A 24,373-nucleotide genomic window follows, 5' to 3' on the forward strand; every position below is an offset into this window, starting at 1 on the left:
GCTGGAGATCAGTGTCAAGAGTGTGGTGCTGGAAAAGCACAGCAGGTCAGGCAGCATCCGAGGAGGAGAATTAACGTTTTGAGCCGAAAACGTCAATTCTCTTGCTCCTCGGATGCTGCCTGACCTCCAATGCTTTTCTAGCACCATACTCTTGACTCTGTATAATTAATTACCAGACAGTGCATTAGCACATTTCTTGAAATTTCTAATATTAGACTGTTACAACTGAGTTTTTAGTGAGTAGAATGAAGATTATATTTTAATATTTAACAGTAATTGCCAATCAGATAGCATAGATGAATCATACACACAAATTGCCTGTTTCACAAGGGGAGATTCAAAATCCACAAAAATTCAAAATCCACAAAAATCCAAAATCAACCACTGACTTTGTCCCAAGGGTGCCTGAGTTTTGACGTCAGACCTGCAATTAAATGAAAATGATAGAGGAATTCAGCAGATCTGGCAGCATCTATAGACAGGGAGAAACGACATTAACATTTTGAGTCTGATATGAGCCTCTTCTCCTATACATTTATTTCAGATTACCAGCATCTGCTGTACTCCACTTTTATTACTGTAATTAAATCTCCCTTGTTCCAGTTACTCTTGTCCTCAAACCCTGCTTCATCTGAAGCGTCCATTGGTCTCAAGTCTCCATGAGTAAAGTTAAAGATTAATTGTCATTTCTGACACATGGTAGCCTTTCAGTTCATTGAGTCCATTCTGATTTCCCTCAGAAATCCAGTCATCAGTCCTACTCCTCTACATATCCCTGCAGCCCTGTAAATGTATTATTTTCAAATGTCTTTTTCAAATCAACAATTGTTTCTGCCTTCACCACCCTTACAAGATCCAATTATCACTCACTGCAGATAAAAAATCCTTTGTATTCTCTGTATCTCTTTCCCAGAATCCTAAATATGTTTTCTTGTCCTTCTATCATCAGCGAAAGGGAAGAGTTCTTTTCTTTGTTTCTCTTATCTAAACTTGCTACTGTAGAATAAAAGGTAGTTGTTCTGAAAAAGATCTCACTGGATACCAAACATTAACTCTGTATTCCCTTCATATATGCTGCCAGGTCCTTATCATTTCATAGAAGAGTACCCACCCCAGACCCATTCCACCTACTCTATATTTACCCCTGACTAATGCACCTAGCCTACAACTTCCTGAATACTATGGGCAATTTAGCACAGCCAATTCATCTTACCTGCACATCTTTGAATTGTGGGAGGAAATCAGAGCACCCGAAAGAAACCCACACAGACACAGGGACTATGTGCAAACTCCACACAGACAGTCACCAGAGGCTGGAATTGAATCCAGGTCCCTAACTCTGCGAGGCAGCAGTGGTAACCGCTGAGCTACCATGCCGTCCATTTAACTTAAAATGTGGTGGCCAGACTGGACACAGTTTAGTTGGAGTCTAGCCAGAACTTTACGAAGGTTCAGCATAACTTTCTTACTTTTGTACTCAATGCGTCTACTTACGAATCCCAAGATCCCATCTGCTTTTTTAATAGGCCTTTTTCTTTCTTTCTGACTATAAATTAAAATAGACATTGGACTGCTGTTATGAAGATGAATGTGTACTGTACCTTTAAGAAAGTTAAAAGCAGGTAAAGCTACCTGACAGCGCCATGTGTTCTCAATAAGATAACAATGTAACACTTAGTTGAAAGCTAGATTAACTGGTTGCCTGGAAACTACAAAACAGATTCGAATTAGGCCAAATCAATGTAAATTATACACCAAAAAAAACCAAACTTCAATCCAGTTTTAATTTAATATATTGACACAATCTTAAAAGCCAATGACACAATCCGATGCTTTGGGTATTTCAGACTGTTCAAATAATCGAACAGTTGGGAGGAGAAATGCCAAGTCACCAGCATGTAGAGACTGTCTGAAAAATAGTTCTCTTAAAAAGGTACCTTTATCAATCAGTAACCTGTAAAGCAGAATCCTCAAGAAAAAGAAGACAGGAATACAGAGAATAACTGAAAGCTGCCTGGTTTTGAGATAAGAAATTTTGTTTTGTAAATCTTAATTGGGGATTTTATTAGACCAGTATTGTAGAGGGGAAAAGTAAAAGATAGGTTAGAGGAAGGAGTTGCAAATAGTTGTTAATCAATTATTCTCCATTAAACTTGAAGAAATAAAGTTGTTAATTTTTACTTTAAAATTTTTTTTACTTTACTTTGGCCTCTTGAATTTTCACAGATTACTGCACTGGATAATCTTTTCTGTGTTGCTACTTTAAATTAAGCAGGAGGGTTTACCCCATGTTGTAACAGTTTGGGGGCTTGTTGTTAGGATTTGAACTGGTTTAGACAGGTTTGAATAGATTTGGGCGTATGAAAAATCGCAGATTTAAACATTTGCAGGTTAGTGTCCTAGATCTTTAAATAAAATGTAGGTGAGATAATTGGTTTAATTTTGGTGACTTGTGGTTGATTAAATTAAGAGAGAAAGAATTGGCTCTTAAAATTGCTGAAGATGATGTTCTGGGATTTGAAAATGATTCTCAAATTTGCCAAGAACATTTAGAAGAAAAAAGCCATACTTTTAGAATTAGCAAATAAGTTAGATTTAGGCTTAACGGAGGACAAAAATAAAGCTGAAATTGTAAGGGAATTACTCAAACACTTAGGTGTATCATAGAAACAGGCATGTGCAGTAAAGATAGAAGGATAAAAACAATGACTGCAGAAGCTGGAAACCAGATTTTGGATTAGTGGTGCTGGAAGAGCACAGCAGTTCAGGCAGCATCAAAGGAGCAGCAAAATCGACGTTTCGGGCAAAAGCCCTTTATCAGGAATCCCAAGGCAGAAGATGAGGTGTTCTTCTTCCAGGCGTTGGGTTGAGGGAGTGGTGATGGAGGCGACCCAGGACTAGCATGTCCTCGGCAAAGTGGGAGGGGAAATTGAAATGTTTGGCCATGGGACGGTGGGTTGATTGGTGTGGGTGTCCCAGAGATGTCCTCTGAAGCGTTCTGCGAGAAGGCATCCAGTCACCCCAATGTAGAGGAGACCAAATCAGGAGCAATGGATACAATGAATGACATGTGGAAGTGCAGACGAAATTTTGATGGATGTGGAAGGCTCCTTTGGGGCAGTGGATGGAGGTGAGGGGGGAGGTATGCGCGCAGGTTTTGAGATTCTTGCGGTGGTAGGGGTAAGGTGCCATAGGGGACGGTGGCTTGTTGGGGGGTGTGTGGACCTGATCAGGTAGTCGCGGAGGGAACGGTCTTTGTGGAAAATGGATTAGGGGTGGGGAGGGAACTATATCCCTGGTGGTGGGGTCCGTTTGAAGGTGGCAGAAATGTCGGCGGATGATGCCATTTATGCGGAAGTTGGTGGGGTGGAAGGTGAGGACCGGCAGTGGGGGTTGGAGGGGGGGTTCTGTCCTCCGACCTATCACCTTTACCCCCACCTCCATCCACCTATTGCACTCTCAGCTACTTTTTCCCCAGCCCCCCACCCCTCCTATTTATCTCTCCACCCCAGAGGCTCCCAGCCTCATTCCTGATGAAGGGCTTTTGCCTGAAACATTGGGTTTTCCTGTTCCTCGGATGCTGCCTGACCTGCTGTGCTTTTCCAGCACCACTCTAATCTTGACTCTAATCTCCAGCAACTGCAGTACCCACTTCCACCAGAGCTAGTGAGGTATTTGCCACTCTGTCAGATGAGGGGTCGAGAGATTAAGAAGAGGTTAAACAGACTATTTTAAGTGCTTATGAATTGGTACCAAAAGCATCTAGACAGCAATTCAAAAACACAAAAAAGGAACCAGGTCAGACTTACGTTAAGTTCGAAAGAATTAAAAACAGGTCATTTTGATAGATGAGTCCATGCTTTGAACACAGATAGGACCTTTCAGGCTCTAAGACAGATTATTCTGCCTGAGGACCATAGAGATGGTAAGAATTCACAAGGAGGAATAGAAAGTTCAAGAAATGAGAAGGGCAGCAGAATTATGTGGAGTACATGTTGGTGCATAAGACAAGCTTCTGGCCAGAACTTCATCCTGTGAGGGATAGAAGTTGGGAGAAGGAGAGATCCTACACTACAAAACCAAGAGTAGAGAGCACTGGTAAGAATTTACCATGACATAAAAAAGAAGCCAAAGAGAATGGGCAGAAGGTGAAAGGCCTCAGGTATTTTCACTGTAATGGAGTGGGACACAGTGAATTACAGTGCCAGTGGTTTCAGAAGGGCACTGGGGAAAAAAAAAGTGTTTTCACTGCCAGAAGGTGAGACACGTAAAGACACAGTGCTGGTCGTTAAAGAAAGGCGCTGTGGAAAAAAGATGTGGTAAAAGAAGCTAAGCCAGTGGCATTAGTGAAGGTAATAAAAGGAGACCCCAAGAAGAGCCAAGGAGCTGCAAGAGAATGCACAGCCTAGGCCAGGGCAGAGTATGGAGTTAGTACCTGATCTCTACAAAGAACTTGCCTCTGTGGGGTAATGTTTACTCAGAAAAACCAGAGGGAGAAGGACAAGAAGTTATAATTTTGAGAGATACAGAATCTAACCATTCACTGATAGTAAGGCATGAGCAAATATGCACTCTTTCTGATCGGTGGCTCGAGTGTGGGGTAATTTGTGGGATAGATGGACAAAAGATTAGCTTTCCTCTATGTGAGATCAGGTTGGAGTGCCAACTCAAGACTGGGGAGTTTACAGTGGGAGTGATTGACAGAGCATCAGTTCCAGGAATTCAATTTGTTCTTGGAAGTGATTTGGCAGGATCCAAGGTGGGAGTGACACCCTTTGTTGTAGAGAAGCCCAAAGAAGACCAAGAAACTGAGGAGTTAAAACAGAAACATCCTGGTATTTGTTGTGGTTCTGTTTGCCGAGCTAGGAATTTGTGTTGCAGACGTTTCGTACCCTGTCTAGGTGACATCCTCAGTGCTTGGGAGCATCCTGTGAAGCTTCTGTGTTGTTTCCTCCGGCATTTATAGTGGTTTGTCTCTGCCGCTTCCGGTTGTCAGTTCCAGCTGTCCACTGCAGTGGCCGGTATATTGGGTCCAGGTCGATGTGCTTATTGATTGAATCTGTGGATGAGTGCCATGCCTCTAGGAATTCCCTGGCTGTTCTGTGTTTGGCTTGTCCTATAATACTAGTGTTGTCCCAGTCGAACTCATGTTGCTTACTAGGCAGTATAAAACCAGGTAATGTACCTACATTACCAGTTCCCGCATTTGAAGAACCTTTCACACGTGTTACAGTTCATTAAGCAGATCCCCTCCCAAAAACTAAAAGTAGGAACCAGTACTTGTTAACCATAATGGATGTGTCTACCAGATTTCTGGAGGCCATTCCATTATGGATTATCGAGACAAAAAAAGGTGGTAGAGGAGTTGGTAGCTTTCTTCATATGGTATGGGCTACCCAGAGAGATTCAGTCGGACCAAGGGTCAAATTTTACTGCGAAGTTGTTGGAGGAGGTCATGAATAGCTTCGGTATACAGCACTTTGAATCCAATGTATATAATCCTGAATCCCAGGGAGCTTTAGAAGGGTGACATCAGACCTTGAAGACTGTGTTGAGACCATACTGTCAGAATTACCCAAATGGTTGGGATAAAAGGTATCTCATTCATATTGTTTGCTATTAGAGGTGCCCCAAATGATTCTGCTCAGTTCATTCCCTTTGAGCTAATATTTTATCATGAAGTGAAAGGCCCTTTGAAATTAATTAAAGATAAATTGACAGGACCAAAGCCTGAGATCTCACATTTAGATTATGTAATTGGAGGTGAGGGAGAAATTAAATATAGAGTAGGTGAGTTAGCTAACAGCACCTAAAGCGGGCACAGTGTAGAATGAAGCAGGTGGCAAATAAAAGCTCTAAGACTTGGACGTTTTCCCAAGGGGATAACACATTAGTACTGTTACCAGTGATACGAGATCCCTTCAAAACCAGATTTAGGAGCATATAATGCAGTTGAAAGATTTGTTACTGTAGTATAAGGACATGTGTAAGAATCAGATGGGGAGGCTGAATATTATCGTACATAAAGTAGACATAGGGAATACTGCGCTGATAAAACAACATGCTTATTGGCTTAATCATTTCCAAGCCGGACAGGTCCACATGGAGGTGGAGGCCATACTCGATGAGGACATCATCTAACCAAGCCAGAGCGAGTGGAGTTTGTCAATCGTCTTAGTTCCCAAACCGGATGGGACTCAACGATTCTGTGTAGATTATCAGAAGGTCAATGCCGTTCCAAAATCTGACTCATATCCAATTCCTAGATTGGAGGACTCTATTGAGAAAGTCAGACAAGCCAGTTACATCACCAAATTGGACTCAATGCATGATTTCTGGCAGGTACCTTTATCAGAGACAGCGAAAGAAATTTCTGCGTTTGTAACCCGAAAGGGGCTAGACTAGTTTGAAGTGATGCCATTGGAATGAAGAACGCACCTGTCACATTCCAAAGACTCATGAACAGAGTTGTGTCTGGGTTAACAAACTGTGCAGTCTATTTGGACAATGTAGTGATCTTTAATAAATCCTGGAAAGATTGCATGGTACAGTTGGCAGAGCTCTTTGAACAACTACAAGCAGCAAAACTGGTGATAAACTTAAATAAAATGGAATTTGCGAAAGAAGAGGTGATGTTCTTGGGACATAATATCAGTCATGGAAGGTTGACCCCTCAGAACGCAAAGATGAAGGCCATCGAGGAATTTCCTCGACCAACCTTGGGGAAAAAAAAGGGAGGTGCTTCCATTCTTAGGACTCAACGGAATCTATCGGAACTTTGTTCCAAACATTAGCAGTGTTGTAGCACCACTAACAGATTTGCTGAAAAAGAACACAAAATTTCGATGAACAGAACCATGCCAGGAGGCACTCAACCATTTGAAAGCCATTTTAACCACCAAACCAGTTTTAGCTCCACCAAACGTTTAAACACCTTTTAAAGGTGCCATTAATGCTAGTGACATAGGAGATGGAGCTGTACACCTACAGGAGCACAAGGATGGGATTGAACTGCCAGTTGGTTACATTTCGAAGAAAATCAACATCCACCAGTGAAATACTCCATAAACGAAAAACTATCGAGTTTGGTACTGGCCTTACAACACTAATGTTTATGTCACGAACAATGTATCGGAGATGGTTGTGTACATTGATCACAATCCGCTTACATTCTTAGACTGCTTTATTGACAAGAATATGAGGCTATTTCATTGGAGTCTTGTGTTACAGACTTTTAATTTAAAAATCATGCATGTTGTGGGTCGTAAGAATGTAATCACAGATGCATTATTGCAGGTTTAACGGATAAAATTTAGATGAGATTCACACATGTATATGGGAAGTAGTTATGGTGAACTCATCTTAAAGTTATCTGTATGTTAAGGTAGTGTGTTTTTTAAAAAAAGGGAAGAAATGAAGCCATCTTTTCATTATGATGGCTCATTTTTTCTTCGGGGGGGGAGAAGAGAGGTGGTATAAAGTTGTGGGTGTACAGTACCTTTAAGAGAGTTAGAAGCTGGTAGAACTATCTGACAGCACCAAGTGTTTTCAATAAGGTAGCAAATGTAACACTTTGTTGAAGGCTAGATTAGCTGGTTGCCTGCAAACAACAAAACAGATTCGAATTAGGCCAATCAGTTTAAGTTATACTCCCAAAAATCAAACTCCAATCAAGTTTGAATTTCGTATATTGACAATCTTAAAAGCCAATGATGCAATCTGATGCTTTGGGGGTATAGGACTGGGGAAAATTGAACAGTTGGGACAAAAAATACCAAGCCACCTTGTAAAGACTACCCGAAAAATAGCTCTCTTAAAAGGTACCTTTATCAATCAGTAACCTGTGAAGCAGAATTCCCAAGAAGGCGGCAGGAATACAGAGAAGAAGCAAAAGCTGCCAGGTTTGGAGATTAGAAGTTTTGTTTTGTAAATCTTAATTGGGGATTTTATCGGACCAGTATTGTAGAGGGGAAAGTAAAAGATAGGTTAGAGGAAGGAGTTGTAAATAGTTGTTAATTATTCTCTGTTATACTTTAAATAGTTCTTGTCCTTTCAAATTTTCACAGATGACTGCACTAGATAAATATTTTGTGTGTTGCTGGTTTAAATTAAGCAGGAGGGCTTACCCTGTATCATAACACTGCTATAAAACTGAAATGCCAAGAAAGTTGCAACCTGAAAATCAAGTGTATTTATGAACTCTGCATCATAATGTTGTTTTTTGAAGCAGTGAATGAGAAAATTCAAGTCTGAGTTGCACCAAGATTCTTTTGAGTCACACAAATTCTGACTAACAACAGCTGTTTGAGTTGTAGAGTATTAAAAAGCTATTCATGCTATAATGACAAAGAAATATCCAAAACCTGCAAACTTAAAGCATCCTTCTCTCGGTGTGGGTAAAAGATAGAAAACCTAGGAAGCATGAAAGAATCACAAAATATCTAGACTAATCAAAAAGGACTGTGTGGGACATTTAAACCTTCACTTAAAATCTGGACTTGTAATCTTCAGAATTTGTTTATTTTATCTATATTCTTTTTCGACCAACCTTGGGGAAAAAAAAGGGAGGTGCTTCCATTCTTAGGACCATAGTACCTATATCAAATTATTTGTCTTTTATTGTCTTAATTATAAAGATGTATAGTTGAGATTTTAGAAAGGGTTAGTTTAAAATTGTATAGTAATATATTAGAAATCCTTTCTTTTCTGCTTTTTTGAAAAAAAAGTGTTGCAATGAATAGTTCTTGTGACAAAACCTAGAATGAATTAGACTAGATTGATTTTGTCCAAAATAACTGTTAGTCAGACAAAACTGGTCATCTTATACGACCATTAACAAAAGAGCATAAGTAGACCATTTAGCCCATTGATCTGGTCAGATCTGATAATCCTCAACACCTGGTGGACTAACTGGCATTTTATATATTTTTAGATGGCTTGTGGAGTAGTAGGGTATGATTTTGTTGCACTCCCCAGTTAAAATGTAACCCAAGATCTTTGAAGACAATGCAGGATTAAATGTAGAGTTAGTGTAAGTGGTAAAGGATAAAAGATACCAGGTTTCTCATACAAATATATGATGGCATTTGAAATGGTTAAAATCATCCTATAGTTGGAACAGATATCTCTGATGGTTTAACAGGAAATAACAATCAGATTGCTGGAATTGGCAAAAAAATGTTGCAAGCAAATAAGTTACCCGCTGAAACTACCTAATAAGACATAGTAATTGAAATATTGGCCAAGCATCTAGAACTGTAATACAGGAAACACAAAGGATGAGGTACAGAGAGTGACAAGTCATTTGAATTAGTAAGGATTTGATTAGTTTCAGAAAAATAGTTTGAACATGAAAAAATAATTGGGACAACTAGAGATAGAAAAAGAATTTTAAAAATAGGAGGAGGAGTGAGATTTTAAAATTGAACTTTTATTTCAAAAAGACGACAAGGAAAGTATTTCAGGAAAGAGAAAGAGAACAAAAGGGAAAAAGAGGAGACAGAGGTAGAGAATCCGCTTAAAGTTATGTAGTTTAAAAATTCAGATGCCAATAAAAATCATAATGAGGAAAATCCTAGTCATAACCTAAAATCCAGTACAGCAACATTTAACATTTGTACAGGCCCTACCAAAACTTGAGGAAACGAATATGGAAGCACTATGTCATTCGACGAAACACAAACAGATGAAGTGGCCAAATGAAACCTGGATACTTCCATGCAAAGTGCAGATAAAGTGCAGGAAATTTATGCTTTACTGTTTGAAGGTTTTATAAAGATTATGACTAAAACTGCTTTTCTGGATCCATATGAGTTAGTTACCGAAGCACACAAGCAAAATTTTCAAAATTTGACAAAATCGCCCAGACAAACCTCTGAATTCCGAAGGATAAAGTAGAATAATTTTAATAAGTGGCAATGGGTTTATGAGTAAATACAATGTGAAATTCTTAGAAATCATTGCCTTGCAAGAATTGTAAAACTCACTACCCTTTAGAATCCATGTTGAAGACCAGAGGGTTGCAACTGTTGGTCAAGCAGTAGAAATGGCTGATGATTATGAACTCATCCATAAAATGAAAATAAAACAAATAACTGTAGATGCAGGATCCCCAAGTGGAAAATGAGATATTGTTCTTTCAGCTTGCACTGTGGCTCACTGAAAATTGTAGCAGGCCTATGGGAGAAGTGTATGTATAGGAACACAGTGGCAGCCAACTGGAAGTTCAGGGTGATTTTAGCGATAAAACATAGGCATTCTGCAAAGCAATCACCTAGCCTATGTTTATTCTCCCCAATGTAGAGGAGACTACATTGTGAATTCAGTAGACTAGATTGAGTGAAATACAGAAGAATCACTGTTTCACCTGGAAGGTATTTCTGGGGCATTGGATGGTATTATTACACCTTCTACAATTGCATGGGAACATGTCCTGGGAGGGTGAGAAGATGTTGCAAAAAGAGGTGTACCAGAGAGTCCGGAGGGAATGATCCTATTGGAATGCAAACAAGGGAGGGGAAGGGAATATTTTTTCTCCCCTTGTCCAATCCCTCCCCACTTTATATTCATGATTCTTCTGACACTTTACACTAGTTTCAAAGTTTCCAGTTTGCAGGCAGCAGCCACTTCCTCACCACCATGAACTTCTGTCCTGCCCTGCTATCCATAAATCTCTCTCCAGGGTCCATCTCCATCTATCCATTCACCTCTTTTCTGTTAGGAAAGAGACAGTAGGAGCATGAATGAAAGTCAACTAGCCACGGTAAAGAAAGGGCACCCGAGAATATCCCAAGAACCTCATTTCAGATCAGAAAGCCGCTGAGTGGAGATGAAAATTGAAGATAAATCTTTCAATTGCAATAAAGTGGTGCATCTCTGTTCAGAATGCTGGAAGTGGCATGGGAAGCCCACGGGTTTGGTTAGGGCTCATAAGAGCAAGAGTTGTGAGAACCCAAAAAAAGCAAGCTCATGAGAGTTCATAAATGGAAATCAAAAGGAAAATACCACAGATCAAATTATGGCTTTAACTCAACCAGGAAACCTGAAAGTTCAGAAGAGGAGAATAGAGATATATAAAAATGAGATGTGTATATATAAAACCCCTTTTTCTTCAAATGATCTATGTTATTAGACACAGAAGCTACACAATCTCTTATACTGGAAAAGAAGAGTTTTCCTTCCAGAAAAAGTGCAAAACCAAGGTGTTAATAAATAGAGAATCTATTCCAATTCAATCGTACAAAGTATAATTGGAGTGTGACTTTTCAGATCTGTGGTAATAGGTTTTGTTAAGAAATTCCCTATGGGTGGATTCATTTGACTTAGTCCTAGCTAATGATTTGACAGGAGTAAAAATTACAGCTCTACCTATAATCACAGAAATCCCAAATGAAGTTAAAGAAGTGGAACAGTTATAGGAACAAGTTCCAAGTATTTTCCATTGTGTATGGCAGCCAAATCAATGGCTAAGCAAAGTCCTCATCAGGAGGTTAAAGTAATACCACAAGTAGATGTTGAATAGCCAAAACCTTCTTTAAGGATGGGGATGATAAAGAAGAGTTGAACATATCTTTTTTATTTGAGGCTCAAAGTCGATCCAGAGTAAAATAGATTAATTCAAGAAGCTCACAGTGAAGTTGAAGCTGAAGGATTTTCAGACTGTTATTATTTCATAAATGAAACTCTGATGAGGAAGTAGAATTATCCTTATAAATCTGCAGATATTAAATAAACAGTTTGTTGCTAAATTGTGCTACCAGTTGAAACTTTATTGCTGGAACAGCACAGCAGGTCAGGCAGCATCCAGGGAACAGGAGATTCGACGTTTCGGGCACAGGCCCTTCTTCAGGCCATTCCTGAAGAAGGGCCTGTGCCCGAAACGTCGAATCTCCTGTTCCCTGGATGCTGCCTGACCTGCTGTGCTGTTCCAGCAATAAAGTTTCAACTTTGATCTCCAGCATCTGCAGACCTCACTTTCTCCTCAAATTGTGCTACCACCCAAATATCATAAGATACTGAGTAGCTGTGAGAATGAAATTCGTATGTCAGGTCATGTAGAAATGCAGTAAATTGGATACAAAATTAGCTTGATGGTAGGAGACAGAGGATGATGATGGACGGTTGTTTTTCAGACTGGAGGCCTGTAACTAGCAATGTTCCTCAGGAATTGGTGCTGGGTCCACTGGTTGTTTGTCATTTATATATAATCAATTTGGATGAGAATTTAGGAGACATGGTTAGTAAGTTTGCAGATGACACCAAAAATTGGTAATATAGTATTGCATTTTGATAAAATGATAAAGGGCAGGACTTATACAGTTAATGGTAGTGTTGTCGAACCAAGAGACCTTGGCATTTAGGTACACAATTCTTTGAAAGTTGCGTCACACGTAGACAGGGTGGTTAAGAAGATATTCTTCACAGGTTTACAGGTTGGGGCAGCATGTTGCAGTTATACAGGATGGTGGGTGAGGCCATTGCTAGAATACCCTGTAAAGATCTGGTTGTCATTCTATAGGAATGGTATTATTAAATTGGAGAGGGTTCAGAAAAGACTTATCAGCATGTTGTCAGGACTGGAGGAGTTGAGTTATAAGGAGAGGCTGGGACTGTTTTCACTGAAGTGTAGGAGATTGAGGGGTGACCTTATAGGAGGTTTATAAGGGGCGTAGATAAGGTGAATAACAAAGGTCGTTTAGCTAGGGTAGGAGTATTTAAAAGTAGGGGACATATTTTTAAGGTGAGAAGCGAAGGATTTAAAAGGGACCTGAGGGGCAACTTTTTTTAAAAACGCCAAGGGTGAGTCGTGCATGGAATGAACTGCCAGAGGAAATGGTCGTGCAGGTACAGTTACAACATTTAAAAGTCTTTGGATAGGTACATGAATATAAAAGGTTTAGAGGGAGGTAAGTGGAATTAGTTTAGTTTGGGAAACTTGGTCAGCAGAGAGGAGTTGGACTGAAGGATGCGTTTCCCTGATGTTTGACTCTATGACCCTGTAAAAACAAAATACCAATATATCTTTGCAGTTATAGATATGACAAGCTAATTTCCAGAAGTGTAATTACAGCTAAGGTAATAGTGGAAAAATTAAATTCAAGTTTTCACTCATTGCGAACTACCAATTTAAACACAAGGAAACCAACGTTCTAACTTTATGTCCTTGAAAGTTTTAGATCATAATAACTGATCAGTGTTGAAATACTGGAATATCTGTAAAAATATTTTCATATTTAGAGGAATGGGAAGCTCTAGTAAGGTTATTTAACAAATTAAAGAAAATATTAAAGATACATTGTAATGTATTACGCTAGACAGAATTGTTGTGGATGTAGGGGAATTTGTGCTGATAAAACAGCATTTTTATTTGTTAAGATCTGAACAATAAAGTTCTGGTGAAACAGAAAATAAGAGCAAGAATAGACCATTTAGTACTTTGAACCTGCTCTGCCATTCAGAGAGATGGCTTATCATCCAACTCAGTACCTTGTTCCCACTTTTCCTCCATATTTTTTGATATCTTTCGCTCTAAGAACAATATTTAACTCCTTGAAAACATTCAGTGTTTTAACCTCAACCTCTTTGTGGCACAGGCTCACCACCACAAAGAAACCTCTCCTCATCTCAAACCTGAATGGCCTACTCCATGACCTAGAGTTCTGGAAGATTCAGTACAGGCTAGAAAAACATGCTGCTCATACTGCTCAATGAGATTAGAGACAAAAACACAACAAGCCAGGCAGCATCAGGAGGTGGAGAAGTCAACATTTCGGGTGTAATCCTTCTTCAGGACAAGTCTGTGCTTGCTGTTCTCAGAACAGTACATCCAACATTGGATGTGATTCTGGTATTAGAAATCATTTGTTAAAATCACCGTGCGCTAAGAATTACACAGGAAACCGATTGAAGATCATCAGTTGGGTTCGCAGTTGGATGCATTTGTGTGTGCTAGAAGCTACACGTAAATACACAGGATCCTGTTGTAAGTAAGTAAGTAAAAGGAATTTGTGCACTTTTTCAAATAGAAGGCAACAGGCAAAAAAATGGAAACAATCACACTCTGCTGCACTCCCATGGCAACATCCTGACCAATTAAAATCTACCTACTTGGTCTGAGAACTAAGATTGGCACGTAACTGTTCTTGCTGTAAACCCCATGCCAATGATTGGCCCACCCATTCAGCACCATCTTTTTATGCTGTATAAAATGATGTCCTTTTGTTCAAGTTGGTTTCTTGTGTCTGAGCTCTGAGTGCAAGACAAAAATCTTCAACTTCTTGTCTCCCGTTTAGCAATGCTGAAGTTCTGTTCTACCATGCAATCAATTAGATTTGCCAAGTTTATTCAATTAGACTTGTGCTAATTTACTTTAATTATCTCCAACAACTGATTATGAAGTCCGAAACTTTACCCATCACCGATGTTAAACTAACCAGCCCATAAGTTGCCAGGATTGTGTTTTTACACCATTTTTTGAATAAGGGCATCACATTTGCCCTTCTCCAGTCCTCTGGCACTTTCCCCCATATGCTTTGTATAAGAAAAGCATTTTAAAGTTAATTTTAAATAAGAGCAAAATAAATCTGTGAAGGGAGATTAACCATCAACAAGGTTCAGAAATTAGTGAACCTAAGAGACAAAGGTTACTCTGCTTATTTATGCATATTTTACTGTCACAAAACTTTTACTATTGCTCTTGTATTCTGTTAAGATTAAAGTATAAAGTAAAAGTAACTATTTGTTGATGGTGTGTCAAGTGTGCTTTGTCAACTGAATTAGAATGTAATCTATTCATTGCCTTTAATCACAAAGCAATCAGCTAAAGGGATAATCAGGAAATATTGTGGTGGTATCAGAGAGCACCAGGCTCAGAAAGATAGTTTATGGTATAGCATGAAAAATATACCAGTGTTTGGGGCCATTACTTGCAACTAAAGTTTTTAATTCACAAATAATTAATTTCCAAGCAAGGATTGCATAAATTTAAACTAGATCATAATATGGATTTGAAACATTTTCTTAAATAACCCATTGGTTACTATCAATTTTATTAACTACTGTAATGAGGAGAATTAATCATATCTATTGACACTGGTTGCAATTCATCATTACTTACTTCGGGTTATTTCCAGAAATAATAACATCAAAGCACAGGAGTATATAAGCAGACAATAGGAATAGCCATCAGTTCCTAATATTCAGCATAATGGTAATAGATAAGAAAATCCAACACCAATCATAAGATAGGACACACTGTGTACACACACAAAAACATGGAGTAAGAAATCCCATGAGTTCACATGCCCGCCAATCACTGACGATCATCCTGATAACCTTGGTCACATTTTTTTTTAAAATGAGGACTTAAGTGAGTTCATGGTAATTTCTCTTCCATAATGCAGTAACAAAGCCTGTGAAAAACATACAAATTATTGGCTGTTTTCTCAATATTTAGTGGTTTTGCTGCTGTTTTTAAACAAAGTGCGCAAAATCAAATAAAACACTATCATGTTTTGCTAACACTGAGGGAATTGGTTTGTTGGTTGGATTTTTTTTTTTTACACAGCAGTGTAATACTGACAGTGAGGGTTCAATTCCCATCACTGATTTGAGGCTACCACAAAGGACTTTCCTTCTTAACCTCTTCCCTCAGGTTAAATCACCACCAGTTGCTTCTTTGTCTAATGAGAGAGCAACCCCAATGGTCCATTAAAACTATGGCAGCACAACACAACAAATATTGAACAGGCATGAAATTTAGTTTGATCAACGGGTGCCATCCCCCAAATATGTTCATTATTTTATTTATACATTTTCACATGTTGGAAAACTAGGTTATAAATAGTCTGCTGCATCGTGTTAGTGTGTAACATGCACACTGAGTTATAAAAGTTTAATTACAGACAATCAAAAATGGTTTAATAAAAGCTTGATAATTACTTCAAACATTTTCCTTTCCTCGTTGTATATAGTGTTAGCTCCAGCATCTGCAGTCCTCTCTTTCTCATTCTGGTAGAATAGTCAATTTGAATTTCTACTCTGAATATCTTATTTGTTTTTGTTGACCATGGGAGACAGTAAAGCTTATCTCTATGCTAATGGTGACATTAAAGTACATGGTATATAAATGAGACAATAAGTCTTTCCTCTGATATGGATGCTTTGAATTCTATTACAAGGAATACTGTATGTAATTGTATTTGTGAAGATGACTCATATGGGCTCAAAACATTAACTCTTTCTTTCTCTAATTTGCTGCCATATCTGCTGAGTTTCTTCAGCTTTTTCTATTTTATTTCAGATTTCTAGTGTTCAGTGTTTTAGTTTTATTGATATAACCTAGCATTTCATTGAATTTTAACTTCCAGCTTTCTCAGTGAAATGGTTCAGTATCAAGCCTAGCACCTTCCATAATATGCAATGCATTCATTTATACATGAAAGCCTGATGTTATGCTTCTACAGAATTATTTTGAATTTTTAGCATGGCAGGACCCACACATTTGCTACACATGCATTTACATTATTTCAATAATGTGTAGAGGAGGACAAAGCATTTGACAATCTACTTGGATTTCAGTAAGACTCTTGATATCTTCATTATCAGTCTTCCATCCAGGAAGCTAAGTACCTATGGAATCCAAGGAAACTTGGCAAATTTGATCCAGAATTGGCTGAGTGGCAGGGAGCAGAACATGATTGTCAAGGTGTTTTTGTGACTAGAAATCTGTGTCCAGTAGGATTCTGCAGGCATCAGTGTTAAGATCTTGCTGTTTGTGGTATGTACAGGTGTACCCCCGTATCCGCGGATGATATGTTCCAAGATCTACCACACATGCCCGATAGTAGCGAATCCTATCATACAAATGAGAAAGTTACCTGTCCAGCAGCCCCCGGAATTATTTCTGGAATGTTCCATGTAATATTTTCCGGCCGGGGTATGCCACGGATAACTGAAACCACGGAAACGGGGGTTCTACTGTATAAACTATTTATATTTGATGTCAGATGATTAATCAGTATGTTTGTGAATGATATGAAAATTGATGGGGTGGTAAATAGTGAGGAGGATAGCATCAGATTACAGGATGGCATGGACTGGCTGGTCAGATGAGTTGATCAATAGCAAGTGAAATTCAAATTGTGAAGTCATGTACTTGGATAGGACAAACAAGGCAAGGGAGTACATGATGAACGGTAGGACCCTTGGGTGCAAAGATCAGACTGGTGTGCATGTCCATTGGCCCCATACAATAATAGGACAGATAGATAAAATGTTTATGAAAGCTTATGCAATACTTGCCTTTATTAGTCAAGGCATGTGTTAAGCAGGAACTGTGTAAATATTGGTTAGGCCACAGTTAGAGTATTGTAGTTCTGGAATCCACATTATAGGAGAGAATGATTAAACTTCAGAGTGTGCAGAGGAGATTTACCAGGATGTTGCCAATTTACTTAAGAGTTCTGGTTATAAGAAGTGAATGAAGAGGCTAGGGTTGTTTTCCTTGGAGCAGAGGACACTGAAGAGGAGGCATGTTGGAGAGGTATAAAATTATAAGACCATAAGACATAGGAGCGGAAGTAAGGCCATTTGGCCCATTGAGTCCACTCCGCCATTCAATCATGGCTGATGGGCATTTCAACTCCACTTACCCGCATTCTCCCCGTAGCCCTTAATTATGAGGGGCATAGATAGGAAGGAAATTTCCTTCCTGGTGGAGGGATCAGTGATCAGAGGGCAGGTGGTTTAGGAGACAATGGGAAGCAAATTTTTTCACTTAGAGGATGGGGGGAATCTGGAATCACTACCTGTGTGGGTGGAAGAGGCAGAAACGCTCATACCATTGAAGTAGTATTTAGGTATACACTTGCGATTCCAAGGCCATGAGCCAAGTGCTCAAAAATGGGACTAGAATAGTTAGGTGATTGTTTTTGATGGAGCAGTGCTGAAGGGATGAAGGGCCTTTTTCCCATGGTGTAGATATCTAGGACTCCATGACATTTCACATGAACCTGAATAACTGATACACAACAGCCTATGTACAAAGATTTTCTACTGTTGGTAGAATATTTTCTCCTTGACAGTTTTTTGATGCTGAAGGTTTGTAATGATACAGGAATAGAACAAATCCCTTTAGGTAACAAAAAATAAATAAGATGTACTAAAACAAGACAGAAATCAAGTGGATTGTGTCTCAACATTTAAGAAAGTGAACAAATTCAGCTGACTAACCTATTATTTCACATCCTTACTTGGGAAAGAAAACATTAAAAATAAGCACAATATTTTCTGAATTATGATAACAACAGCTGTAACTCTAGTATACTCCATACTTAATGGGATGGATTTTCAACTTCACTTCAGCATTAATCGGGTGAGAGTATCATCAATCTTAATTGAATTAAATACAAGGAAATATAAAAACTAGGCATAAAAACTGTGGCCACCAGTGCATGTGAGAGGCAAGTAAGTCTCTGATTAAAGTCTTTAGAAGACCCTAGTTAGAAGTGTGAAGGAATGCTTTCCACTTGCCTGCCTGAGTGCAGGAACAACAGCACTCAATAATTCAACACTATATTGCATAATTAGCCTGTTTGATTGGCACCTCATCCAATTTAACATTAACTGCTTTCATGACTAACAGACAGTAGCTGTACTGTATGCCATCTAAAAAATGCATATTATAATGTTCCAATGTTTCTGTGACAGTACCTCTCAAACCACCTAGGAGAACAAAAGGTAATAGTGACATAAGAATCCCATGACAACCTTTCTAATTTGGAAATATATTTAATATTCCTTTATTATCTATGTCAAAATCTTGTAACACTCTACCCAATAACCCTGTGGAAGTACTTTCACATCTCTGAATACAACAATTAAAAAAGATAGTTCACCACTGCCTCCTCAAAATATAATTTGGAATGAGCAATAAACGCTAACTTTGTCAGCCCAGTCCACCCTAGAACAAAATTTTAAAAATCTATAACCGATATTTGATCTATTAGCAACTGTGGCTAATTGAGAAGCTAGGTGTAGAAAATTGTATTTTTGATTTTTAGATTAAGCTCCGTTGGGCTTTCATCTCAGCATTTTGAAACAAATGCATGTACTTCAAAGTTTTCAAAGGTGGGGTGGGCCTTTACTTTGGATTTGAAATGCACTGCTTAAATAGATGATGGACACAGATTTAGTAATACTTCCAAGAGGGAATTGATAAATATTGCAAAGAGAAAAAAATTCTCAACAAGTAGCAAAGAGCTCCAAAAGGAGTGTACTGTATCTGGGATAGCAGCATCCAACAGTTTTGAGTATGAATAGGTCTTATTCTTTGTCAGAGTCAGAGTCAATACTCTTGGTCATCATTCAGGTGAGGTCAAAATACTGCTTGTAAATGTTCAACAAAACCCTAGAAGCTACACTAATATGTCCTGTTGCAGTTGTTATGGGTATGTTCACCAAGCTGGAAAGTTGAGTTTGAAATGTTTTGTCCCCATTCTAGGTGGCATCCTCTGTGCTGTGGAGCCTCTTGTGAAACGTTGCTGTACTGTGTCAGTTGGAATTTATTTTGTTTCGTTCCTGCTGCTTCCGGTTGCCGGTTCCAGTTGTTTGTTGCAGTGGTTGGCATATTGGGTTGAGGTCAGTACTTCTGGTTGTTCATTGCAGCGATCGGTATATTGAGTCGAGGTCAATGTGTTTATTGATGGAGTCAGTGGATGAGTGCCATACTTCTGAAATTCTCTAGCGGTCCTCTATTTGGCTTGTCCTATTATTGTTGTGGTGTCCCAGTTGAATTTGTGGTCATTGTCATCTATGTGTATAGCTACTAGGGACAGCTGGTTGTGACATTTAGTGATTAGTTAATGTTCATGCATGCGGATTGCTAGTTGTTTGCCCGATACAGTGTTTTGCGCAGTCCCTGATGGAATCTTGTACACTATGTTTGTCCTGAATGTGGATTTATGATAGCACCTAAACCGACAGCCATGCTCAGACAACAATTCACCAGAACAAAAGACAGAATACCTATCATGAGCAGGACAATTGATTGGATGCAGTGACTGCACAAAACAATATAGGACAAACAGGCAGACAACTAGTGATCCGCTTAAGTGAACATTAACTAACCACTAAACACCATGACTAGGTGTCCCTAGTAGCTATACACTCAGATGACAAAGACCACAAATTTGACTGGGACCAGACAACAATAATAGGACAAGCCGAACAGTGAGCAGCCAGAACATTTCTAGAAGTATAGCAATCATCCACTGACTCAATCAATAAACACACAGACCTCGAATCAACATGCCAACTACTGAAACAAACAACCGGAACTGATAACCGGATTCAACCGGAACGAAACCAAATAAATTCCAAGCAACACAGTAGAATAGCACTTCGCAGGACGCTCCACAGCACTGAGGATGTCACCTAGAAAGGGGATGAAACATCTATAAATCAACTTCCCAGATCGGCGAGCATACCCACAAGTGCAACCAGCACCTGAGTTGCAAATGTTTACACAAACCTTTAATATGTCCTGTATCTGATCATTCATTCTAGACTTTCAAAATTTTCACCTGAATTAGTGTATATGATAGTTAGATCAGTAACACATACAGCATATTTATCTGTATTATGTTTAAAGCATTTTCAAAATTAATGCTGTGACTAAAATAGTCGAAAGGGTGGCAGTCACTTTGCCAGATTACTGCTCAGACAGTGAAGTGGAAAATCCAGCCCAATTTACCTGTTTGTAATGATGTAGATAATTTTTGCATCTCATTTCACAGTTACCTCAGTTTTGAGTTCCTTGAGGAGAAACGACATTGGTTGGCCATGCAGATTACCTGATGGTGTTGTATTAGGAGTGTTAATGTCAGCATGGGCATCTACCCACACCACACACAGGTTTGAGTGACATGCTGCATCCCCAGAAATCGATCCAATTGCTAAACTGTAATAAGAAAATGCTTTTACGTTATTACATATTTCAATTTGTTTCCTTTGTATTATGAAATCTCCATTTTATGTTTCAGTGATGGATTTTTAGTTTGTTTCCATGAGACTCTGTGGCAAGAAAACATCTTACAGACTGTTCTCAGCAAATTCTAAATCGAACAAATCTATTGCACAATGCATTTGACAAGTAACACCAGTCTGGTCCATGGAGATTGTCAACCACCACTTTAATACTATCAGTCTATTAAACATTAATGGTTCTCTTGTGTTTCCTATCATAAACAATTTCTAGTCACTTTGTTTTTGGGATATGAACAGCACGATAAGGCCAGCATTAATTGCACGAGTTGAGTGGCGTGTTTGGCCATTCCAGAATGCAACTAAGAGTCAACCATGTTACTTTGGGTCTGGAGTTTTGTGTAGATTAGAATGAGTAATGGCAATTCCCTCCCTGAAGGATGTTGGTAAAGCAAGTCAATTTTGATGACAGCCTCTAGTTTTGTGATTATTTTTAGTGAATCTTGTAGTTTATTCCAGATTTATTCATTAATTGAATTTAATCTCACCTAGCAGGTGGGATTTGAACAGTTTCCTTTCAAGCATTAGTCCTGTTGTGTAGACTACTAGGTCATTATGCTGCCATCTCAATGCTGTTGTTACTTTGACAAAACATTACACTGCACCACCCATCTTATAAATATGTTCTGTTAGCAGATGTCACTGATGAGACATTGGTGAGACCATACACATGAAAGTCATCAGGAAAAAAAAAAATCAAAATTTATATCCCTAAGTCTATAACAATGATTTAGGAGACACACCTGTGCAGTAAAACAGGGATTTTAGACTAGACAATAAGAGGGTGTGCAGAATCAAAATAAAATGTCCCATTGTCGATAAGAATTGCATGGTTAGACTGGAATCTGTATAAAGTGTTAACAAGCTTTTGTTCAACATCAGAGATAAATGTAGTGGATGAGAGAAGTCCAGAAGCTATTTGAAAAAAAGGTAATCTGGGAATACAACAAAAAACTTTCAGTCTTGAATTCCATGACTGTTTACCTTTTTGAGATTCGGAGAATTATAATGGACTGTATGTTATTACAATGAAACAAAGTTTGATTATGTTAAAGGTGCTATATAAATGTGGTTTTCAGAATAAGTGTGGTGTTGATAAAAATGAGATCACCTTAGTAATAGAGAAAATTAAACAATTGTAAATTAATGAATTTAATTGAATAATAAATAAAATACATTGTTTTCCACACAGTCCACTTGTATTTGTAGGATTAGCAAGAATACATCTGATTTATTTGAGGCCTGCAGACAGATATTCTTATGATCAGATCTTCAGCACCTGCCACCCTATAATTTGGAATATCTAGAGCCTGCTTATCAAGTGTGTGTAGCCACTTCACCTACACTATCCACACAACGAAAAATTTTGTCTGCTCCCATTGGCACTCAGTTTGAGATCACTCAATGGGTTGGAATATTTGAGCTATATGCAGGGATTGTTTTTGGCACATTGGAGGCTGAGGGGTGACATTATGGAGGTTTATAAAATCATGAGGAGCATGGATAGGGTGAATAGACAAGATCTTTTCCCTGGGGGAGTTCAGAACTAGAGGGCATAGGTTTAAGGTGAGAGAGGAAAGATTTAAAAGGATCTAAGGGGCAACTTTTTATGCAGAGAGTGGTGCATGTATGGAAAGAGATGCCAGAGGAAGTGAAGGCTGATACAACTACAACATTTAAAAGGCATCTGGATGGGTATGCGAATGGGAAGGGTTTAAGAATGGGACTTTAGATCAGAGTGGTGCTGGAAAAGCACAGCAGGTCAGGCAGCATCTGAGGAGTAGGAAAATTGACGTTTCGGGCAAAAGCCCTTCATCAGGAATAGAGGCAGAAAGCCTCCAGGGTGGGAGATAAAGGTGGGGGGAGGGGGCGGGGCGCTGGGAAGAAGGTAGCAAAGAGGACAATAGGTGAATGGGGTTGGGGATGGAGATGATAGGTCAGAGGGGAGGGTGGAGCAGATAGGGGAGGAAGGGAGATTGGCAGGTAGGACAGGTCATGAGGACAGTGCTGAGCTGGAAGGTTGGAACTGGGGTAAAGTATGGGGAGGGGAAATGAGGAAACTGGTGAAGTCCACATTGATGCCCTGGGGTTGAAGTGTTCCGAGGCGGAAGATGAGGCGTTCTTCCCCCAGGCGTCGGGTGGTGAGGGAATGGCGGTGGAGGAAGCCCAGGACCTGCATGTCCTCGGCAGAGTGGGAGCAGGAGTTGAAATGTTGGGCCACGGGGCAGTGGGGTTGATTGGTACGGGTATCCCGGAGATGTTTCCTGAAGCACTCTGCGAGGAGGGGTCCAGTCGCCTCAATGTAAAGGAGACCGCATCGGGAGCAACGGATACAATAAGTGACATTGGTGGATGTGCAGGTGAAACTTTGATGGATGTGGAAGCCTCCTTTGGGGCCTTGGATGGTGGTGAGGGTGCAGGTTTTGCAATTCCTGATGTGGCAGGGGAGGGTGCCAGGATGGGAGGGTGGTTTGTTGGGGGCGTAGACCTGACCAGATAGTCACGGAGGGAACGGTCTTTGCGGAAAGCGGAATGAGGTGGGGAGGGAAATATATCTCTGGTGGTGGGGTCCGTTTGGAGGTGGCGGAAATGTCAGCGGATGACGCGGTTAATGCGAAGGTTGGTAGGGTGGAAAGTGGGACCCGGGTGGGGAGGGGTTCTGTCCTTGTTATGGTTGGAGGGGTGGGGTTGGAGAGCAGAGGTGCAGGAAGTGGATGAGATACGTTGGAGGGCATCTTCAACCATGTGAGAAGGGAAATTGTGATCTCTAAAGAAGGAGGCCATCTGATGTGTTCTGTGGTGGAACTGGTCCTCCTGGGAGCAGATACGGCAGAGGTGGAGGAATTGGGAATATGAGATGGCATTTTTGGAGGAGGTAGGGTGGCAAGAGGTGTATTCCAGGTAGCTGAGGGAGTCGGTGGGTTTGTAAAAACATGTCAATATCAAGTCGGTCGTCATTAATGGAGATGGAGGGGTCCAGGAAGGCGAGGAGGGTGTCAGAGATGGTCCAGGTGAATTTAAGGTCAGGGTGGAATGTGTTGGTGAAGTTGATAAACTGCTCAACCTCTTCGCAGTCATCAATGTTGCAGAGGAAGAGGTGGGGAGTGGTGCCGATATAACTACGGAAGATGGACTGTCCTACACAGCCGTCAAAGAGACAGGCATAGGTGGGGCCCATACGGGTGCCCATGGCTACCCCTTTGGTTTGGAGGAAGTGGGAGGATTCGAAGGAGAAGTTGTTAAGGGTGAGGACCTGTTCAGCCAAACGAATGAGTGTCAGTGGAAGGGTACTGTTGGGGACATCGGGAGAGGAAGAAATGGAGGGCTTGGA

The 24,373-nt window shown here is 39.8% G+C and overlaps 1 protein-coding gene across 1 annotated transcript in view; it reads right to left on the reverse strand.

Annotated features, from left to right (window-relative positions):
- LOC122552680 (arginase-1-like) overlaps nucleotides 1-24,373 on the reverse strand; it is a 49,020-nt gene that overhangs the window by 17,570 nt on the left and 7,077 nt on the right. Inside the window, exon 4 of the mRNA XM_043695534.1 lies at nucleotides 20,800-20,959. Within this exon, the coding sequence (XP_043551469.1) occupies nucleotides 20,800-20,959 (160 nt within the window). The remainder of the gene's footprint in view (nucleotides 1-20,799; nucleotides 20,960-24,373) is intronic.

The sequence above is a fragment of the Chiloscyllium plagiosum genome, chromosome 9 (assembly GCF_004010195.1).
Source record: "Chiloscyllium plagiosum isolate BGI_BamShark_2017 chromosome 9, ASM401019v2, whole genome shotgun sequence".
In the NCBI taxonomy this organism is placed as follows: Eukaryota; Metazoa; Chordata; class Chondrichthyes; order Orectolobiformes; family Hemiscylliidae; genus Chiloscyllium; species Chiloscyllium plagiosum.